Source organism: Brienomyrus brachyistius, unplaced genomic scaffold (genome assembly GCF_023856365.1).
Source record: "Brienomyrus brachyistius isolate T26 unplaced genomic scaffold, BBRACH_0.4 scaffold36, whole genome shotgun sequence".
Lineage (NCBI taxonomy): Eukaryota > Metazoa > Chordata > Actinopteri > Osteoglossiformes > Mormyridae > Brienomyrus > Brienomyrus brachyistius.
In genome coordinates this window covers 421,968-439,590 of record NW_026042311.1, presented here as the reverse complement: position 1 = coordinate 439,590, position 17,623 = coordinate 421,968, and the positions used below count along the sequence as shown (strand labels likewise).

Genomic DNA, 17,623 nt, shown 5'->3' with positions numbered 1-17,623 from the left:
TTCTTTTTCATAAGGGTGGACTGGTGTGAACTCACAGAGAAATGCTGTGAGGCACTGGCTTCAGCTCTCAAATCAAACTCCTCACCCCTGAGAGAGCTGGACCTGAGTGACAATGACCTGCAGGATTCAGGAGTGAAGCTGCTCTCTGCTGGACTGGGGGATTCACACTGTAAACTGGGGATGCTGAGGTCAGTATTACTGGGTATTCAAGATTGTAAACTGTAATTATTGAAAGGAGTCACAGTACACAAAAGTAGTCACATTTACTTAAAACTAATACTTGTATTGTTGAGGTGATCTTACTTATCAGAGTGTTTTTGTCTGTCTCTTTGCAGGCTGTCAGGCTGTAGAATCACAGAAGAAGGCTGTTTTTCCCTGGCTTCAGCCCTGAGGTCAAACCCCTCACACCTGAGAGAGCTGGACCTGAGCTACAATCACCCAGGAGACTCAGGAGTGAAGCTGCTCTCTGCTGTACTGGAGGATCCCAGCTGTAAACTGGAGAAGCTGAAGTGAGTACAGAGTGTGTGTCTGACACGCTACAGATACTTATGCATGTATGTGAAGAAGAGGCACCAATAAATAAATGGATACAGCAGTACTATGTCATTCTGCTTCTCCTATAGTGTGGATCATGGTGGAGAGTGCAGGACCAGACCAGGCTTACAGAAATGTAAGTGTCTTTGCATGTTTTTATTAGTAATTACTACTATTAATACTACTATAATACTATTATTACTACTAAATAATACTACAGTATAAATGTATTCATACAGTCATTGTGCTGAGTGTGTGTTTTGCACTGTATGCAGATACATTTCCATGTTTGTTTTTTGGTGAGTTTCTATATATATATATATATATTATTTTAGATAAGATTCAAAATCACCAAAATACCATTGTAGGAATTATTAGCTCAGGTAAATTTTAATATCTCCACCAATATGTTTTGAAATTAATTAACTTTTAATTAATTATTATTTAATGCTGATTATTACCCAATTGTTATGCCGAATGGTCGGCTCCTCCAAACTCAATTGCAAATCCCCGTGAGTCTGTTAATGTGAGACTTAAATGGGATTCATTAATAACCAGTATCGCTTAATAACCAGGGTTAGAAGGCTCGTCCAGCGAGCTGCGTCACCAGGTAATGTAAACGATCGGTAGCGAAGCTCCCCTCATGGCCAATGAGAGAGAGTCTCGCGATATTTCAGGTGAGTTTTGAGGTTTCAGAGCGTAGTAGCCAGATCGCACAGAGGCAGGGACTATTGTGAGCACTCAATGACGGAGGCTGAAGTTGTGTAAAAAGACATGCATTTATTCCTACAACTAACATAAGACAGACATTACACCTAACAAACAATAAACATGGAATAACGGAATAGACACAAACGATGTAATCATGAAAATGCAATGACCAGATTTAAAATGATTAACCTGAAAAGGGAAAAACTGTTCTGCAAAGCAAGCAGTTTGTGGAAATACGACCCTAAAGTTATATAGCAGGTGAATAGGACAGTTTAGGTTGTTAGAAAGGAAAGGAAGTTGGTTTACTTGGCTGCAGAAAAAGGGGGGGGTCTTGGCAGTTGGTTGTGGGTGATGGCACTCAGGGAGGCGCGGTGTTTGCAGTGGTTGTTGGAGTGGAGCCCTCTGATTCTCTCTCCTGGTGAAGCTTGGGCTGAGTTTCAGTTCTCTGTCCAGTTGGGTCTTCACTGATAGGCTTCAGGAGGGCTGCTTGTGGGCTTCTCTTCTCCTGGGCTGATGGTCTTTGTTTCCTCTCCTCCGCTCTCCTCTGCTCCGCTGATGTTCTACACCTTTCTCTCTCCTTTTCTCCGCTGCTTTGTTCTGAGGTGCCAGGTTTTATAGCATAAGGTTCGTGATTAGGAGTGACCAGGAATTTGAGTCCTGGACCAATGACTGACCATCCATTTGGCGGGCTTCAGAAGGGGGTCGGTATCAGTCCTTTTGGGATTTATGACCAGACTGACTTCTCTGGTAATGGTGATTTTCATTAGGCTGGTGTAACTTTTGATATATCCACTTTTGTGGTAACCACGGACCAGATTTGGAAACTGGAGTGATTTTCCTTCGCTTTGATACCAAACATGCCGTACCAGCCTAGCGGTTCACACCAAATACCATCTGTGATGATTAATTAATGATTACTTATATTATGCTATTATGTTATGTTCTATTACTCACACCAGTATGTGGTATATATATGGTATACAGTATAGGTTACAACTCAACAGATGTATACCCTTTTATACAGACATTATATGACACATTCTCTTGTCATCAGCACATCTTACCCTTGGATAGGCATGGTAGAATACAAAGATCAGATAAGGGTTGCCGAGGAATGTGGCAAAGCAAAGAGGGGGGGGAAGGTTTGTCAGACAAAGGAAAAGAATCTTCAAAAGTTAGGGCACACTAAGATCCCTGGTTAGACTATTCAATTTCCAAGATTATTCTGGTATAACATATATGCAGTGGTAGCTATACCTATTTATTTATTCAAATTTATACAAGTGTTTAAGTGTGAGGGGTAAAATAATTGATACTCTGTGAACATGGTTATAAGGGTGGCACACAAACCTAAGACTGTCTAAGGACACACACAAACATGATTTGCATATTGAGACATAAGCATCATACTACACAGGGTATACAAAAGCCAAACTTAACAGAAACTTTCTGTGGGGTGCTGGGTGAGTGGTATGTAAGGCAGGATGTCGGGGGATGGGGTTGTGTGCCAAGTCGAGGGGCCCCATGTCCCTGGGGATCCACTCTTCTATCTGTAGGTCATTAAAACTTTGAGCAATAAAAGTTGGAGTGCTGGCCTCCCTGGTTATCTATGTGTGTGGGATCACAAACCCTCCTTTGGGGCCTAGGTCGATGTGTGCCTTCTCGTACCAGGGAAGGCCTTGTCTCAGGCCACCTGGAATTTAAGCTTTGTGATATGTGCATGTGTGATCCTACACCATTCTTATTACTTTATGACTGCATTCCCATAATTGTTGTAAATATGTTTGTGGTGAGTACATGTGATGATGAGGTCATTTTGTAATTTTCATCTGTATAAGCCGTTAGTTTAGCACGTGCAGCGTTTTTGCGGCTCTTCCCGCTGGGAAGAGGTATTTCTGAGGTATTTCACATACAGACAGGTCGCACGTTACGGATGAGATCCGTTCCCAATGTCTGTCTTTAGATCGAGCTTGTAGGTAAATCGGAAAAATAAAGGCGGCACATAATAATGATAATGAGTAATAATAATTATTATGCAATAAAAATAAAAGTAAATATGGTACTGTACTGTACCTCGAGCTGACAAACCGCATCACAAAGTAGCTCGTGTTTTTGTTATTACATACCATTGTATATGTGTTGTACAGAAGAATAAAGTACCAGCTAAAGTGCTGCTCTGCCTGACAGTATTAGTGGCTTTTCCTCCTGCCTACAGACTTCTGCCAGCTGACGCTGGACCCCAACACAGCACACAGACGTCTGTCTCTGTCAGAGGGGAACAGGAAGGTGACACATGAGTGGGGGGCTGAGGAGCAGCCATATCCTGATCATCCAGAGAGATCTGACTGGTGGGACCAAGTTCTGTGCAGAGAGAGTCTGACTGGCCGCTGTTACTGGGAGGCAGAGTGGGAAGGAGATGAAGTTCGGATAGGAGTGACTTATAAAAGAATCGGGAGGAAAGGACTGTGTGATGACTGTTTGCTTGGATGCAATGACAAGTCATGGAGTCTGTACTGTAATCCTCACCGTTATTCTCTCTGGCACAATAAGGAGCAGACTCTCATACCGATACGGCCCTCAGGCTCCCGCAGAGTAGGAGTGTATCTGGACTGGGGGGCTGGTGCTCTGTCCTTCTACAGAGTCTCCTCTGATGGACTGACCCCCCTGCACAGATTCACCTCCTCATTCACTGAGCCCCTCTATCCAGGATTTGGGGCTTATTATGCAGATTGCACAGTGTTGCTGACGCTGGGATAGCTCACTGCATAAAGAGGAATCATTTTTACTGTTCCACTGTACGCTATGTTACTGCTTCTCCACTGTAAATCTCAGATTTTTAACCTGTATAAACCTTTTTACTCTGAAATGTATGTTTGACAGAAATAAATGACGGGGTTCAGGGAGTTGAACAAAAATGCAAAATAACTGTTTTTCACTCTGACTAAAATGCAATGTACATTATATATATTTATGTCTATATATTATATTTACTAACTGTATAATGACAATAAAGTCTTTCTGTTCTATCCTATTAATGTCCTGCTTAACCAGTGCCTGAGTATCATAATTAAACGGCATTCTGGTGAATTACATTAAAATCACTTTACTTCTTACAACTGAACACAGCTAATTACATTAAATCACCATATATAATGACCGTTTAGCAGGAGACATTGCTGTGAAAGCAAAAATAAAAAAACTATAGAGTTGGAAACAAATGAAAAAAATCACATTAGTAGCACACATTACATTCAATGACTAAAATACAACAAGCAGGAATAAAACTATCCCAGCTAATCCAGTGAACTTTCATACCTGAAAACCGACAAGCTAATTAGCAAATGGCTATGATCTTTTTCACCCCTGCTAAAACACGGGGAAAGGATAATTGAACGCAAACTACCATAAACGAATGCATAAATGAATGCCAAAAGCAAGTGATTAAATTTAAAAAGTGAACTAAGGTTTAACTTGAGAGAGTAAAACTCTGTGCATGCGGCCTACAGTGACTGATGGTTTCCCACCGGATGCAGGATGTGAGGCACCACATTCCCTCAATTACCATCCCCACTGCAACATGGCAGTAAGGGGAAATACGTACCATCATGCCAGCATACGTCAGCTTGTCGGTCTGGTAATCCAGTGTCTGGTATTTTTCCATTTTCTTCTGCTGACTTTCCATCTTGTAGACCTGCAGGCTCGTCTCACACTTCTCCAACAGTTCCTCGAACTGGGCAGGGCAGAACTGAGAGAGACAGCATGGAGATGACACTACATACAAGTTCCTGTCCTCTGATCCAACCTTCAAATTTCTTGATGAGATAAAATCCAAGTTAAAAATAGCTTGTTGAGATGGCCACATTGACCATAATGAGTATAACTATCTGTTCCAGAAACATCTGGTCAGACCAGTTATTTATACTCTGCCTAAATTCACAAAAGTTTGGTTAATCCACCTGGCCGTCATATTATATCTGGCAATGAGTGCATGACTGAGTCACTGTCCCAGTTTGTTGATTATCATATCAAAGATTTATCACCTGCCCTTTTTTATTCAAAGACACGTCTGATCTTTCACAAAAATTGGATGAATTCAGTGAGGTGAATTCTGTGGAGGTTTTATGTACAATAGATGTTACTAGTCTTAATACAAGTATTCCTCATCAAGCTGGTTTAAATGGACTGCATTATAATTTACAAAAATCTAATGTGCCACATTCAGCCTTTTTACTTTCTTTTATTCCAGGTGTCCTTACCAAAAATATCTGATGTTCCAGGTCGACTTTCTGCAAATTCAGGGTACAGTGATGTGTTCACCTACACAGCAAATGTACCAGTGTTAAATTAACACTACATGGTGTTTATATGGGTCCACGCCATTGAATGTTACCTTTAACATTTTACAGTGTGCCTTGAGTGTTGTTTGACAGTGTTAATCTTTATTAAGTCCAAACAATAATATGCAAGTATAAAAAACCTTGGCAGTATGCAGCTGTCATACTGATCAAGAAGGAGATGGATTCCAAGTCCCAAAAATGAACGTGTTTTGGTGTGAAATGTACAAATCAACCTCAAGACAACAGCAAAAGACCTTGTGAAGATGCTAGCTGACACTGGTAAGATAGCATAATTATCCACAGTAAAATGAGTCCTGTAATAACATGACCTGAAAGGCCACTCGGTAAGGAGGAAGCCATTGCTTCAAAACCACCATAAAAAGTCAGACTACAGTTTGTAACTGCACATCAGGACACAGATATTAATTTTTGGAGATATGTCAAAGTCAAAGTCAAAGTCAGTTTTATTTGTCAATTCCTTCAAATGTACTTGACATACAAAGGAATCGAAATTACGTTTCACACTGTCCCATGCGTAGTCATTGACAATAATAAGTGCAGATGCACACAAAAGCCGTTCTAAACAATAAGGTAATATTAAGAAAAAGTGCAAGTAGGCTTAAGGCATTATACTTAGGTAACATACAGGATATAACAAGACAAAAACATAACATATAGTAAAGGGTAAGGGTTTTTTGTTTTAGTGCAGCACAAGATTGTAACAGCAGTAGTAGTAATATAAATACTGGTAAAGAAAAAAAATACTAAAAATATATAGTATATATTTATAGAATATATAAATATATAATGTGGGCGGCATGGTGGTGCAGTGGTTAGCACTGTCGCCTCACACCTCTGGGACCCGGGTTCGAGTCTCCGCCTGGGTCACATGTGTGCGGAGTTTGCATGTTCTCCCCGTGTCGTCGTGGGGTTTCCTCCGGGTACTCCGGTTTCCCCCCACAGTCCAAAAACATGCTGAGGCTAATTGGAGTTGCTGAATTGCCCGTAGGTGTGCATGTGTGAGTGAATGGTGTGTGAGTGTGCCCTGCGATGGGCTGGCCCCCCATCCTGGGTTGTTCCCTGCCTCGTGCCCATTGATTCCGGGATAGGCTCCGGACCCCCCGCGACCCAATAGGATAAGCGGTTTGGAAAATGGATGGATGGATGGATAAATATATAATATAGAATAGAATATATAAATATAGAATATATTTGTAAAATATATAGCAGCAGGTGTGTGCAATGCAGAGGTAGTTATTTTCAGTCAAGAGTGTTGTTTTTTAGTTCTTAGTTCAGAGTGTTTGTTTCCTTGTTGGGGAGTGTGTGGGGGGGGGGGGTGGGGGGTAGAGTCCAGTCTGTCTTCCTATACTCCTGCCAGTCTGGTGATTCTGCTGGCTGGGAGCCGGGAGGGGAGAGAGTTCAGCAGTCTCACCGCCTGGTGGATGAAGCTGTTGGTGAGCCTGGTAGTGCGGGAGCGAAGACTTCTGCATCTCTTTCCAGAGGGCAGGAGGCTGAAGAGACAGTGTGCGGGGTGGGTTGCATCGTTAGCAATTGTGATGGCTTTGCGGATGAGGCGGGTGGAGTAGATGTCTTGCAGGGAGGGGAGTGGTCCACCAACTATCCTCTCAGCTGTTCTCACAATGTGTTGTAGAGCTTTCCTGTTGTATGCAGTGCAGCTACCGCCCCACACAGTGATGCAGCTGGAAAGGATGCTTTCAATGGTTCCTCTGTAGAATGTGGTCAGGATGGGTGGTGGAGCACTTGCCCGCTTGAGTTTGTGCAGGAAGTAGAGGCGCTGTTGTGCTTTCTTGGCCAGTGATGCAGTGTTGGTAGTCCAGGAGAGGTCCTCACTGATGTGCACCCCCAGGAACTTGGTGCTGCTCACCCTCTCGACAGCGGCGCGGTCGATGGTCAATGGGTGTCCTGTGGTCTCATGGAACTGAAAATTGAACTGTTTGGCCATAATGGTATATTTGGAGGAAAAAATGGTGAAGCTTGCAAGCCTCATAAAACCATCCCAACTATGAAGTATGGAGGTGGCAGCATCATGTTGCTATGCTGTAGGAGGGACTGGTGCACTTCACAAGATATATGGATCATGCCGGCCCCCTTGTTCATTACATCATCGTGGTGGATCTCATTACAGTCAAGGTCCCACCCAGGACCCAGCAGGGGCCAGCCAAGGACCAGCCAAGGCCCCATCATGGAAACAGGGGAAAATTCAAGTGGCTACATCTGTATATGTTTGTTTTTTCATATTGATAATACAGAGACTGAAGTTGATTTAAAATGAGATTTAGTGGGTTTCAATATTATATCCTTCAAAGGTTGAACAACTGTAAACTGACAGTGAGATGCTGTGAAGCACTGGCCTCATCTGTCACCTCAGGCTCCCCCCAGTTGAGAGAACTGCACCTGAGTGACAATAAAATTCATGATTCTGGAGTAGAACTGCCTTCTGATGGACTGAAAAATCCACACTGTAAAGTAATAACATTAGGCTCACTCTGTGCGACATTAAGATTTAACTGTTTTTTCAAGCCATGATTTGATTTACATAAAATCTTTGTTCAAGAAATTTGGACAAATTTATAACCCAGCAGTGCTAACCACTGTGCCACCATGCCACCCATTTTTTTTAACACACACACACACACACTCACACATGTAGAGTATACCTATCCTTATGGGGCCCGGTCATTCACTTCTATGGGAAAAATGCTAATGCTAACTATGACAACCTTAACCCCCACCCTGCCCTAACCATAACCATAAGTAACCAAGCAAAATACAAGAGTTTTTACATTTTAAGTTTCATAGCAGTCACTGATTTTGATTTTATAGAGTTTTCCCTTATGGGGACCGGTTTCCTGGTCCCCATAGGGGAAAAAAACAGATATTTATCACGTTATGGGGACATTGTGTCCCCATAAGGATAGATATACCGCTCACACACACACACACACACACACACACACACACACACACACACACACACACACACACACACAGTCTGCTGTACTAAACATTACTTTGTAATATTGTTTCCCAATTCACTGGCAAAGCAGCTGCAAATGCCACAGTTTCGGGGATGGGACCTGAGACCATAAAACTAGGCAATATTTAATATATAAGCACAGTACCGTATTTTTTAGAGACTAAAATCTTGGTATAATTACACTTTAATTTCATTTCTCTTGCATAACAGGTTGCATCATTGCAAACTCACAGAGAAATGCTGTGAGGCACTGGCTTCAATTCTCAGATCAAACTCCTCACCCCTGAGAGAGCTGGACCTGAGTGACAATGACCTGCAGGACTGAGGAGTGAAGCTGCTCTCTGCTGGACTGAAGAATCATCTTCCATGTAAACTGGTGACACTGAGGTCAGTATTACTGGGCAATTCAATCCAGTTTATTTTTTATAGCGCCTTCCACAACAGAGTCGCCTCAAGGTGCTTTACATAGGTGTGTTGTGACGTGTCACAACACCATTAAGACAGAATAATACAGAAACAGGGAAAGGGGAAGACAAAGGAATGAAAAAGAAAGCCAGATGACAATGGAGGAGAGAAACCAAAAATTATCAAGTAGGGAGAAAAAAAAATATCTGGGGGTCCAAGGTCAACTGACTGGCCACCCCCTGGGCAAGCTAACATTATACTGTAAAAAATATTACCTCCGTCCAGTTCAAAATTCTTAAGTAATTGGTAGCACTTTTGAGTTTGCCCAACATTTTAATGACTAATTTTAGTATTACATCTAAATTAGAAGGAAATGCTGTACTTTTGGATTCACAAATAAATTCCAATTGACCTGAGTAAAATCAGTTAATACAGCCAACTCCAGCTAATGTACAGTACACAGCTTTAATTACATAGTTATGCTAACACCGTGTGTAATTGTCAGACATAAAACTATGTTGAAAAGACAGCTAAACTGAGCAAATGATTAACGTCTTATTCATCCAATTAGCCTATTTATTTTGGATGAACTCAAAAGAAATAATATAGTTACATTAATATAGTTATAATATAGTTATACTTTTTGTACAAAAATCATACCATTCTGGTTTTCCTTGTAAAGTGGTTACTTGTTAAAACATTGTACTTTCATTAATAGTTCTAAAATATAGAATAACTCAAATATTTATAAATTGGCAAAGTGTCATATCACTGAAAAAAGAAAATTTGACTCACTTTTTGGCATTACATAAATATATCAATATGATGTAAATATACTGAACAAAAATATAAACGCAACACTTTTGTTTTTGCTCCCATTTTTCATGAGATGGACTTAAAGATCTACAATTCATTCCAGATACACAATATTACCATTTCTCTCAAACATTTCTCACAAATCAGTCTAAATGTGTGATAGTGAGCACTTCTGCTTTGCTGAGATAATCCATTCCACCTCACAGGTGTGCCACATCAAGATGCTGATCTGACATCATGGGTAGTGCACAGGTGTACCTTATACTGCCCACAATAAAAGGCCACCCTGGAATGTGCAGTTTTGTCTCACAGCAAAATGCCACAGATGCCACAAGCATTGAGGGAGCGTGCAATTGGCATGCGGACAGCAGGAATGTCAACCAGATCTGTTGCTCGTGCATTGAATGTTCATTTCTCAACCATAAGCCGTCTCCAAAGGCGTTTCAGAGAATATGGCAGTACATCCAACCGGCCTCACAACCGCAGACCACGTGTAACCACACCAGCCCAGGACCTCCACATCCAGCAGGTTCACCTCCAAGATCGTCTGAGACCAGCCACTCAGACAGATAATGCACGGCCCCATGTTGCAAGGATCTGTACACAGTTCTTGGAAGCTGAAAATGTCCCAGTTCTTGCATGGCACGGACATGTCACCCGTTGAGCATGTTTGGGATGTGCTTGACCGGCGTATACGACAGCGTGTACCAGTTCCCACTAATATCCAACAACTTCGCACAGCCATTGAAGAGGAGTGGACCAACATTCCACAGGCCACAATTGACAATCTGATAAACTATATGCGAAGAAGATGTGTTGCATTGCATGAGGCAAATGGTGGTCACACCAGATACTGACCGGTTCTGAGTCCCCAGACCCCCAATAAAGCAAAAAACTGCACATTCCAGGGTGGCCTTTTATTGTGGGCAGTATAAGGTACACCTGTGCACTACCCATGATGTCAGATCAGCATCTTGATGTGGCACACCTGTGAGGTGGGATGGATTATCTCAGCAAAGCAGAAGTGCTCACTATCACACATTTAGACTGATTTGTGAGAAATGTTTGAGAGAAATGGTAATATTGTGTATCTGGAATGAATTGTAGATCTTTAAGTCCATCTCATGAAAAATGGGAGCAAAAACAAAAGTGTTGCGTTTATATTTTTGTTCAGTGTATATTTGTGCACAGCAAAGGCATTGATTAAATTAACACTGCATGGTGTTTGTATTGGTCCACACCTCAATTAAGGACATTAAGTTCAAGACCGTCATGTGAAAGACTGTGACCAATATGGGCTTTACAGCCTTTGAAGGTTTTGTAATAAGTTGTGGCATCTTTCGGCTTACCTTTCATTGTTTTTGAGGGTTTATGGGCTGTCTTTCTGTATACTGAACCACTATGTGTTTGGAACTTGTATTTTGCTTTTGGTGTTATGTTGATTTCAAGTCAATGAAAGTCTTGCAAGCTTATAATGCAGGTCTTCAGAGTGGCATATGATGGTAATATGTATCGTATGTGGCATATGTATACTCACCATAGATGCTCGGTGCTAGTTGCAAAAATAAAAGTTTGGGGATTCTCTCCTTTAGAATCTATGCTCTGGCTCAGCGCTGCTGTTTTCACTGCGGCAGCTAGGGCACGTCGCTCGCTACGGCCCAGCTTCTACGCCAGTGGACTACATACCCCAGCAGCAGTTAAACTGAGGTGGGGCAGCAAGGAGGGGAACCTGCCGCCCACCTCTGTGTTTTCTTTCCCATATGTTGGGCTAAGTGCGCGTTTTGGACAGAATGGGTTATACGTTTACTGTACACTGAATGGTGTGTCGTGCCGTGCATTGGTGGACACTGGGTCCACAATTTCGTTAATCTGTGAAGGATTACTGTCTGACGCGGACTCTGTGAGTGCCTCAGACCAAGGGACTTCCGAGTGGAGGATTACTACGGTCACGGGACAGAAGGTAGCCATGTCAGGCAGGAAAGCGGTGCGCATAACCATAGACACTATTGCGCTTGAACACCCGTTTCTTGTGGGAGAAGCGTTCCAGAGCACCGTTGCAGGATTATCAGGTGGGGGCTCCGATGGAGTGGGTCGCTGTGGACATGTGAGGGCCATTTCCCGTGACACACAAGGGGAACTGTTATGTGTTGGTGGCCATGGATTATTTTACCGAGTGGCCAGAGGCATATGCGGTGCCTGATCAGAGCGCGGTGACTACGGCTACCCTTCTGGTGGACGAGATGTTTTCCCGTTTCGGAGTCCCGGAGGAATTGCACAGTGACCAGGGCCGAGACGGAAGTGTTCGGAGAGGTCTGTGCCCGTTTGAGGGTGCGGAAGACCCACACCACCCCTCTGCACCCGCAGAGTGACGGCCTGGTGGAGCACAACCGGACCCTTGCCACGCAGCTCACCATGTTGACCAGCCAACACCAGAGGGACTGGGATCGCCACCTGCCGCTGGTGCTGTGGTCGTACCGTACCGCGGTCCAGGAATCAACACGATCTACCCCGGCGGCACTGATGTTCGGGAAAGAGCTGAGGACGCCTGTAGACTTGGTGTTCAGTTCCCCGCCTGAGCCAGAGGTGCCTGGTAAGCCGGGTTTGGAGTACCTATATCACCTGCGTGAGAGGCTGCGGGTGGTGTATAGGCTCACCCGCCAGGCGCTGGCAGAGGCTGGTTCCAAACAGCAGTGGGCGTATGATGTGCGTGCCCAGGGCAGGGACTTTGGGGTTGGGGAGATGGTTTGGGTGTACAGTCCTGTGAGAAAGAGGGGCCTGTCTCCTAAGCTCATGTCCCACTGGGAAGGCCCCTGCACTGTCTTGGAAAAACTTTCATAGGTGACTTATCTGGTGCGGCTGAGCAGAAGGGCGAGGTTGGTGGTGCTACACCGGGACCGTCTTGCGCCTTACCGGCCTATGGGTGTGATTCAGGTGGGGGCGCGGGGTGTGGACGAGCCCCAGCCTCCTGTTTGTTCTCCTGCTGTCGAAAGTGCCGGAGGCCGGCCACGAAGGTGGTAACGTCGGCCTCGGCACCTCACAGGCTTTGTGTTGGGTTAAGTGTCTGGGGACATCCACAGCTGAGGTGGGGGCAGTGTAACGGAGTTGAGACGGGGGGTGACTTCCAGTATGCACTGCCCCTGCCGAGTTTTGTTCGGGTTGTTTTGGGTCTGTTTTAGGGGTTAAATGAGTTATCGTTAAAGTTCTTGTGTTTCGTGCTATGGGGAATGTGTAGGAGATAATTTCAGTTAGTTTCATTTAAGGTGTGACGGTTACCGTCGGTGAAATACCGTGTTGTTTGTATGCCTTGGGGCAAGTTTTAAGCCAATGGGGGAAGTGGGTGTTGGGCATAAAATTGTTCCAATTTACATGCTCGGTATTAGTTACAAAAATAAAAGCTTGGGGATTCTCTCCTTTAGATCCTTTGCTCCAGTGTTGTCATTATTCTTGCATTGACGTATAAAACAAGCAAAACCGTCGCAGTGTGGAGGATAGGGACAGGTTCGGCAACACAGAAAAGCAAAAATGAAACAGTAAACTCAAGTATGTAAATCACGTGCTAAATTTAAGAAATCCTCTCTGGTCTTGAATAACATTTACATTGTTGTATGTATCAAATAAAATTTTAATTAATCAAATTAAACCTAAATTTTTAAGGTCTGGAATTTTACGTTACATAAACATATTGTTATTTGTAATTAAATGTATTTATTTATATTAATCTACCTACTTAAACAAAAACAAATATTGATGATGTAATTAATTTTATTAAGACAAGTGGTTACACAAAATTCATTTATCTAAGAATAGGTACAAATTCTAAGTTCATAGTTCAATTATATGTTATATGAACTAATTCATTTCAATTAAATTTGAATTAAACTCAACTTGTAGCATCACCTTTGTTGATGTAAGGCCAACTGATTACCAGTCCTGGCCTTGTGGCCATGGGTGATGAGTAATATGTGCAGAAAGGTGTTAGGAGAGCTGTAATGCCCTTAGCTTGGCAGGTCCTCTTAGTGACATCTGCTCCTGTGTCCTGGTCAATGGTTGGTTGAGAGGCTTTGGCTTCCTGAGGGGTAACCTATGTGGGGATTGGTGGATCACTAAGGTTTACTTATTGGGTGGTGCCATGGGACAGATAGGGGCAACCCATTTTGTACCTGTGTGCCATCCATATCGGCTAGCAACCTGTAACAAGGTGTAGTCACAGTGGTGTAACAGTTTATGGTGTAAATTGAACACTAAAAGAGTTAATAAATTTTAACACTGTAGAAAAACAATCACTGTACTTTGTAGAGTGTTAAATTTAACACTGATTGGTGTGGACCATATAAACACTGCAGTGTTAATTTAAGTCTGCACATATGCTTTCTGTACATGGCAAATATGCCAGTGTTAAATTAACACTGCATGGTGTTTATATGGGTTCATACCATTCAGTGTTACCTGTAACACTTTACAGTGTGTAGTGAGTGTTGTTTTTACACCGTTAATATTAACTCAGGGGGCGGCATGGTGGTGCAGTGGTCAGCAGTGTTGCCTCACACCTCTGGGACCCGGGTTCGAGTCTCCACCTGGGTCACGTGTGTGGAGTTTGCATATTCTCCCCATGTCGTCGTGGGGTTTCCTCCAGGTACTCCGGTTTCCCCCCACAGTCCAAAAACATGCTGAGGCTAATTGGACTTGCTAAATTGCCCATAGGAGTGCATGTGTGAGTGAATGGTGTGTGAGTGTGCCCTGCGATGGGCTGGCCCCCCATCCTGGGTTGTTCCCTGCCTCGTGCCCATTGATTCCGGGATAGGCTCCGGACCCCCTGCGACCCAATAGGATAAGTGGTTTGGAAAATGGATGGATGGATGGATATTAACTCATATAGTGTTCGATTTACACAAAAGGGTAAGTCAATGAGTCTCCACCTCCACATATCTGCCCCATTTTAATATGCGCACAAGAAGTCATGAGGATCAGAAGAGCCGTCCCACATTTACCCACCATCATGAGAAAGACTCCAAAGAGGACCTTAGAGTTTTTTCGTAGTTTGCATTGACGTTTCGATGGCTTAGTTCTGACTGATCTTGATGAGTAGGGAGCTGTGGTTTTTTTCTTGATATGCAGTTTTATAACATAAACTCTTTAATAACAATTCAACTCTTGGAGGTGTACAGGACACTTCTCCAAAGTGGTGTATATTTTAGTGGTTTGGGGGTGTTTTTGAGTACCAGCCCTGCTCTTGTATGATAACAAACTAGGCAGTACTGATAAATAATTATCCAAAAAATCCTAAACTTTCTGTAAGGTACGGCCACCAGCCATGCCCAGAGCGTACAGGTGCCACGCCCACTTCAATCAGACAGCTGTATCTCAGGCCTGCCTCAGCCAATCATCACCAAACTTCAATATGTCCTGTAGGACGGTAGTGGGAAAGGGCCCTCCAAATTTGGTGCCGATAGGTCAAACGGGGGCGCTACAGCAATGTAACATGTGTCTCAAACCTGCAAAACCAGTGAAACTGACATTTATCTCATTTCTGTGACATAATACTGGTCAAAATCCTTTGTACTGCAAGTTCTGTGAGTCATCCCAAATCAAGATATATGTATTGTTTAATGACAGCCATTTGCATTCCCTTGTGATATTTAAAAACTGAATAAATGACATAATCCTATAACTCCAACAATCTGCACCCCAACTAGGTGATTATGGTATCAAGTCAATCAGGATGCTGCCTTCATGGATGATTCATAAACAATACTTGATCTGTCTGTATAATATGGCCACCAGCCACACCCAACCTGCACCATTTCCATTCCCATTTCAATTAAACAGCTAAATCTCAGGCATGCTTCATCCGATCCTCACAAAATTTGATCCACTAATTTAGCACTGGCCCCCAGACAGAACCTCCAATGATCGGTCAAACTACGGCCACTATCCATATACGTCTAAGACACACCTTAGCAAATTCAGCTGAAATGTCATTATTTCCTATAAAACCTTCAAAAAATTGTTACCTTTCCCTTCATCTGAATCCAGATTTTTAATTGTCTGTCACTTTCCTGCCATTTCATTCATTATCATTATTATCATTATCATCAGACTTCTTTTATAACATAGGCAGTGTGTACTGCAGATTTCAGTACACTGTTTCATAAATGCTATTCCACCTTTTCAGGCCTTCTCATGTCTTATAGATCAGCTTACAAAAAAGAAAAGCATGATATTACTGCTGGTGTATGCAGTATTCCCTCAAATAAGCAGTTGTTATAAATATTTAAGACAGCTTATATTCACACAGGTACTATAAACTAAGCTTAACATGCAAGATCTACACTTACCACGTTAGGTAGGCAGGTGCCAATTTCTACATACTACTACATCTGACAGAAGCCACACATTCTTTTGGGCTCAGGCACTCCACCAGAGGGTTCTGCATTCTGTCCGACATCTACTGACCTGTTACGCCTACACTAAAACCATCTCCATCCTAATTTCTACCTACTACTCAGACTATCTCACCCAAACCAGTCCTGTTTTGTCCTACATCTACTGACCTGTCAGACCTACAATTAACAATCTCCACCCTGTTACGAGACTATGCAGTTCTGTCTGACTCTTTACTATCCTCGCTGCTCGTGTCAGTCAGTCCTCCTGCTCTCTGCCGTTCTTCCTCTATTACTTGTCCTACCTGTACGAACATCTTACGCTTTGGACCCTTCAGTCACTGCCTGCAGTTACTAGTTTTAGTTTGTATTTACAGTGATTTTTGTAACTGTAGATCAAACAGTTCAGCTGTGTACTGTTGATAAATTAACTGTAAATTTTTAGCTTTGTTAAATCTTTAATGACAGATTATTTTCTCTTCAATATCAGAAGCTCTACAACAGCGCTACAAGTGGCCTGGGTTATAAATAAAGTAAAGTTAAGTTAAAGTTAAAGATAGACGGTTGCCGTGGGCTAATTAGCCTGTCCGTTTCAAGTACATTTCAGGTGACTTAGTTTGGAAATTTTTATTTCTGCTTCTTGTAATTTGCTTATAGAATCTAATGTGTGCTACCAAAGTGCTTTGGTTTGTTTACATCTCTGCACATTCGTTTTTTGGTTTCACAGCTATGTGTCCAGTTAAACGATTATTATATATGTTTACATTAATTATATTCAATTGTAAGTAGTAAAGTGAATATATTATTTTAATTTACCAGAGAATGCAGTTTAATTATGTCACTCAGTTATGCTTTTGGCACTGCTAAACCGGGACATCAATCAGATACAATAAAAAGCCTTTATCCTGGTAGGAATTACAATATATAGACATAAATATATAAAATGGACACATACTGGGGAAGGGAAAAGCCCCCCCACGCATCAGGGTTACACTTTACTGGTTCATTTTAGTCAGAGAGAAAACCTGTTATTTTGCATCTTTGTTCACCTTGCTGAACCCCGTTATTATTATTATTTTTTGTCTAACATATATTTCAGAGTAAAAAAGGATTATACAAGTTAAAAAGCAGAGTTACCATGAAGAACCAGCAACATGCGTGATACAGTAAAAATGATTTCTCCAGCACACAGCGAGCTATCCCAGCATGCACAGTGATACTGAGCAGTTTATATAAAGCCCAAACCCTGGACAGAGGGGTTCAGTGAATGAGGAGGTGAATCTGTGCAGGAGGGTCAATCCTTCAGGGGAAACTCTGTAGAAGGACAGAGCACCAGCCTCCCAGTCCAGATACACTCCTACTCTGTGGGAGCCTGAAGGCTCTATGGTTATGACAGTCTGTTTATTATTGTGCAGGACAGAGTAACTGTGAGGATCACAGAT

The 17,623-nt window shown here is 42.6% G+C and overlaps 2 protein-coding genes across 5 annotated transcripts in view; one reads left to right on the top strand and one right to left on the bottom strand.

The window, feature by feature from the left end:
* The window catches only part of LOC125721932 (NACHT, LRR and PYD domains-containing protein 12-like), a 431,572-nt gene that overhangs the window by 128,214 nt on the left and 285,735 nt on the right, over positions 1-17,623 (bottom strand). The window lies entirely within an intron of this gene.
* The window catches only part of LOC125721933 (NACHT, LRR and PYD domains-containing protein 3-like), a 158,438-nt gene that overhangs the window by 10,094 nt on the left and 130,721 nt on the right, over positions 1-17,623 (top strand). For 2 of the 4 annotated variants that reach the window (XM_048998145.1, XM_048998144.1), the window contains 4 exons: positions 15-188; positions 336-509; positions 624-670; positions 3,461-4,097. In XM_048998145.1, the coding sequence (XP_048854102.1) occupies positions 15-188; positions 336-509; positions 624-670; positions 3,461-4,002 (937 nt within the window). In that variant the 3' untranslated portion in view covers positions 4,003-4,097. Of the gene's footprint in view, positions 1-14; positions 189-335; positions 510-623; positions 671-3,460; positions 4,099-17,623 lie in introns of those variants that run through there. The other 2 variants (XM_048998143.1, XM_048998146.1) reach the window with 2 other exon arrangements.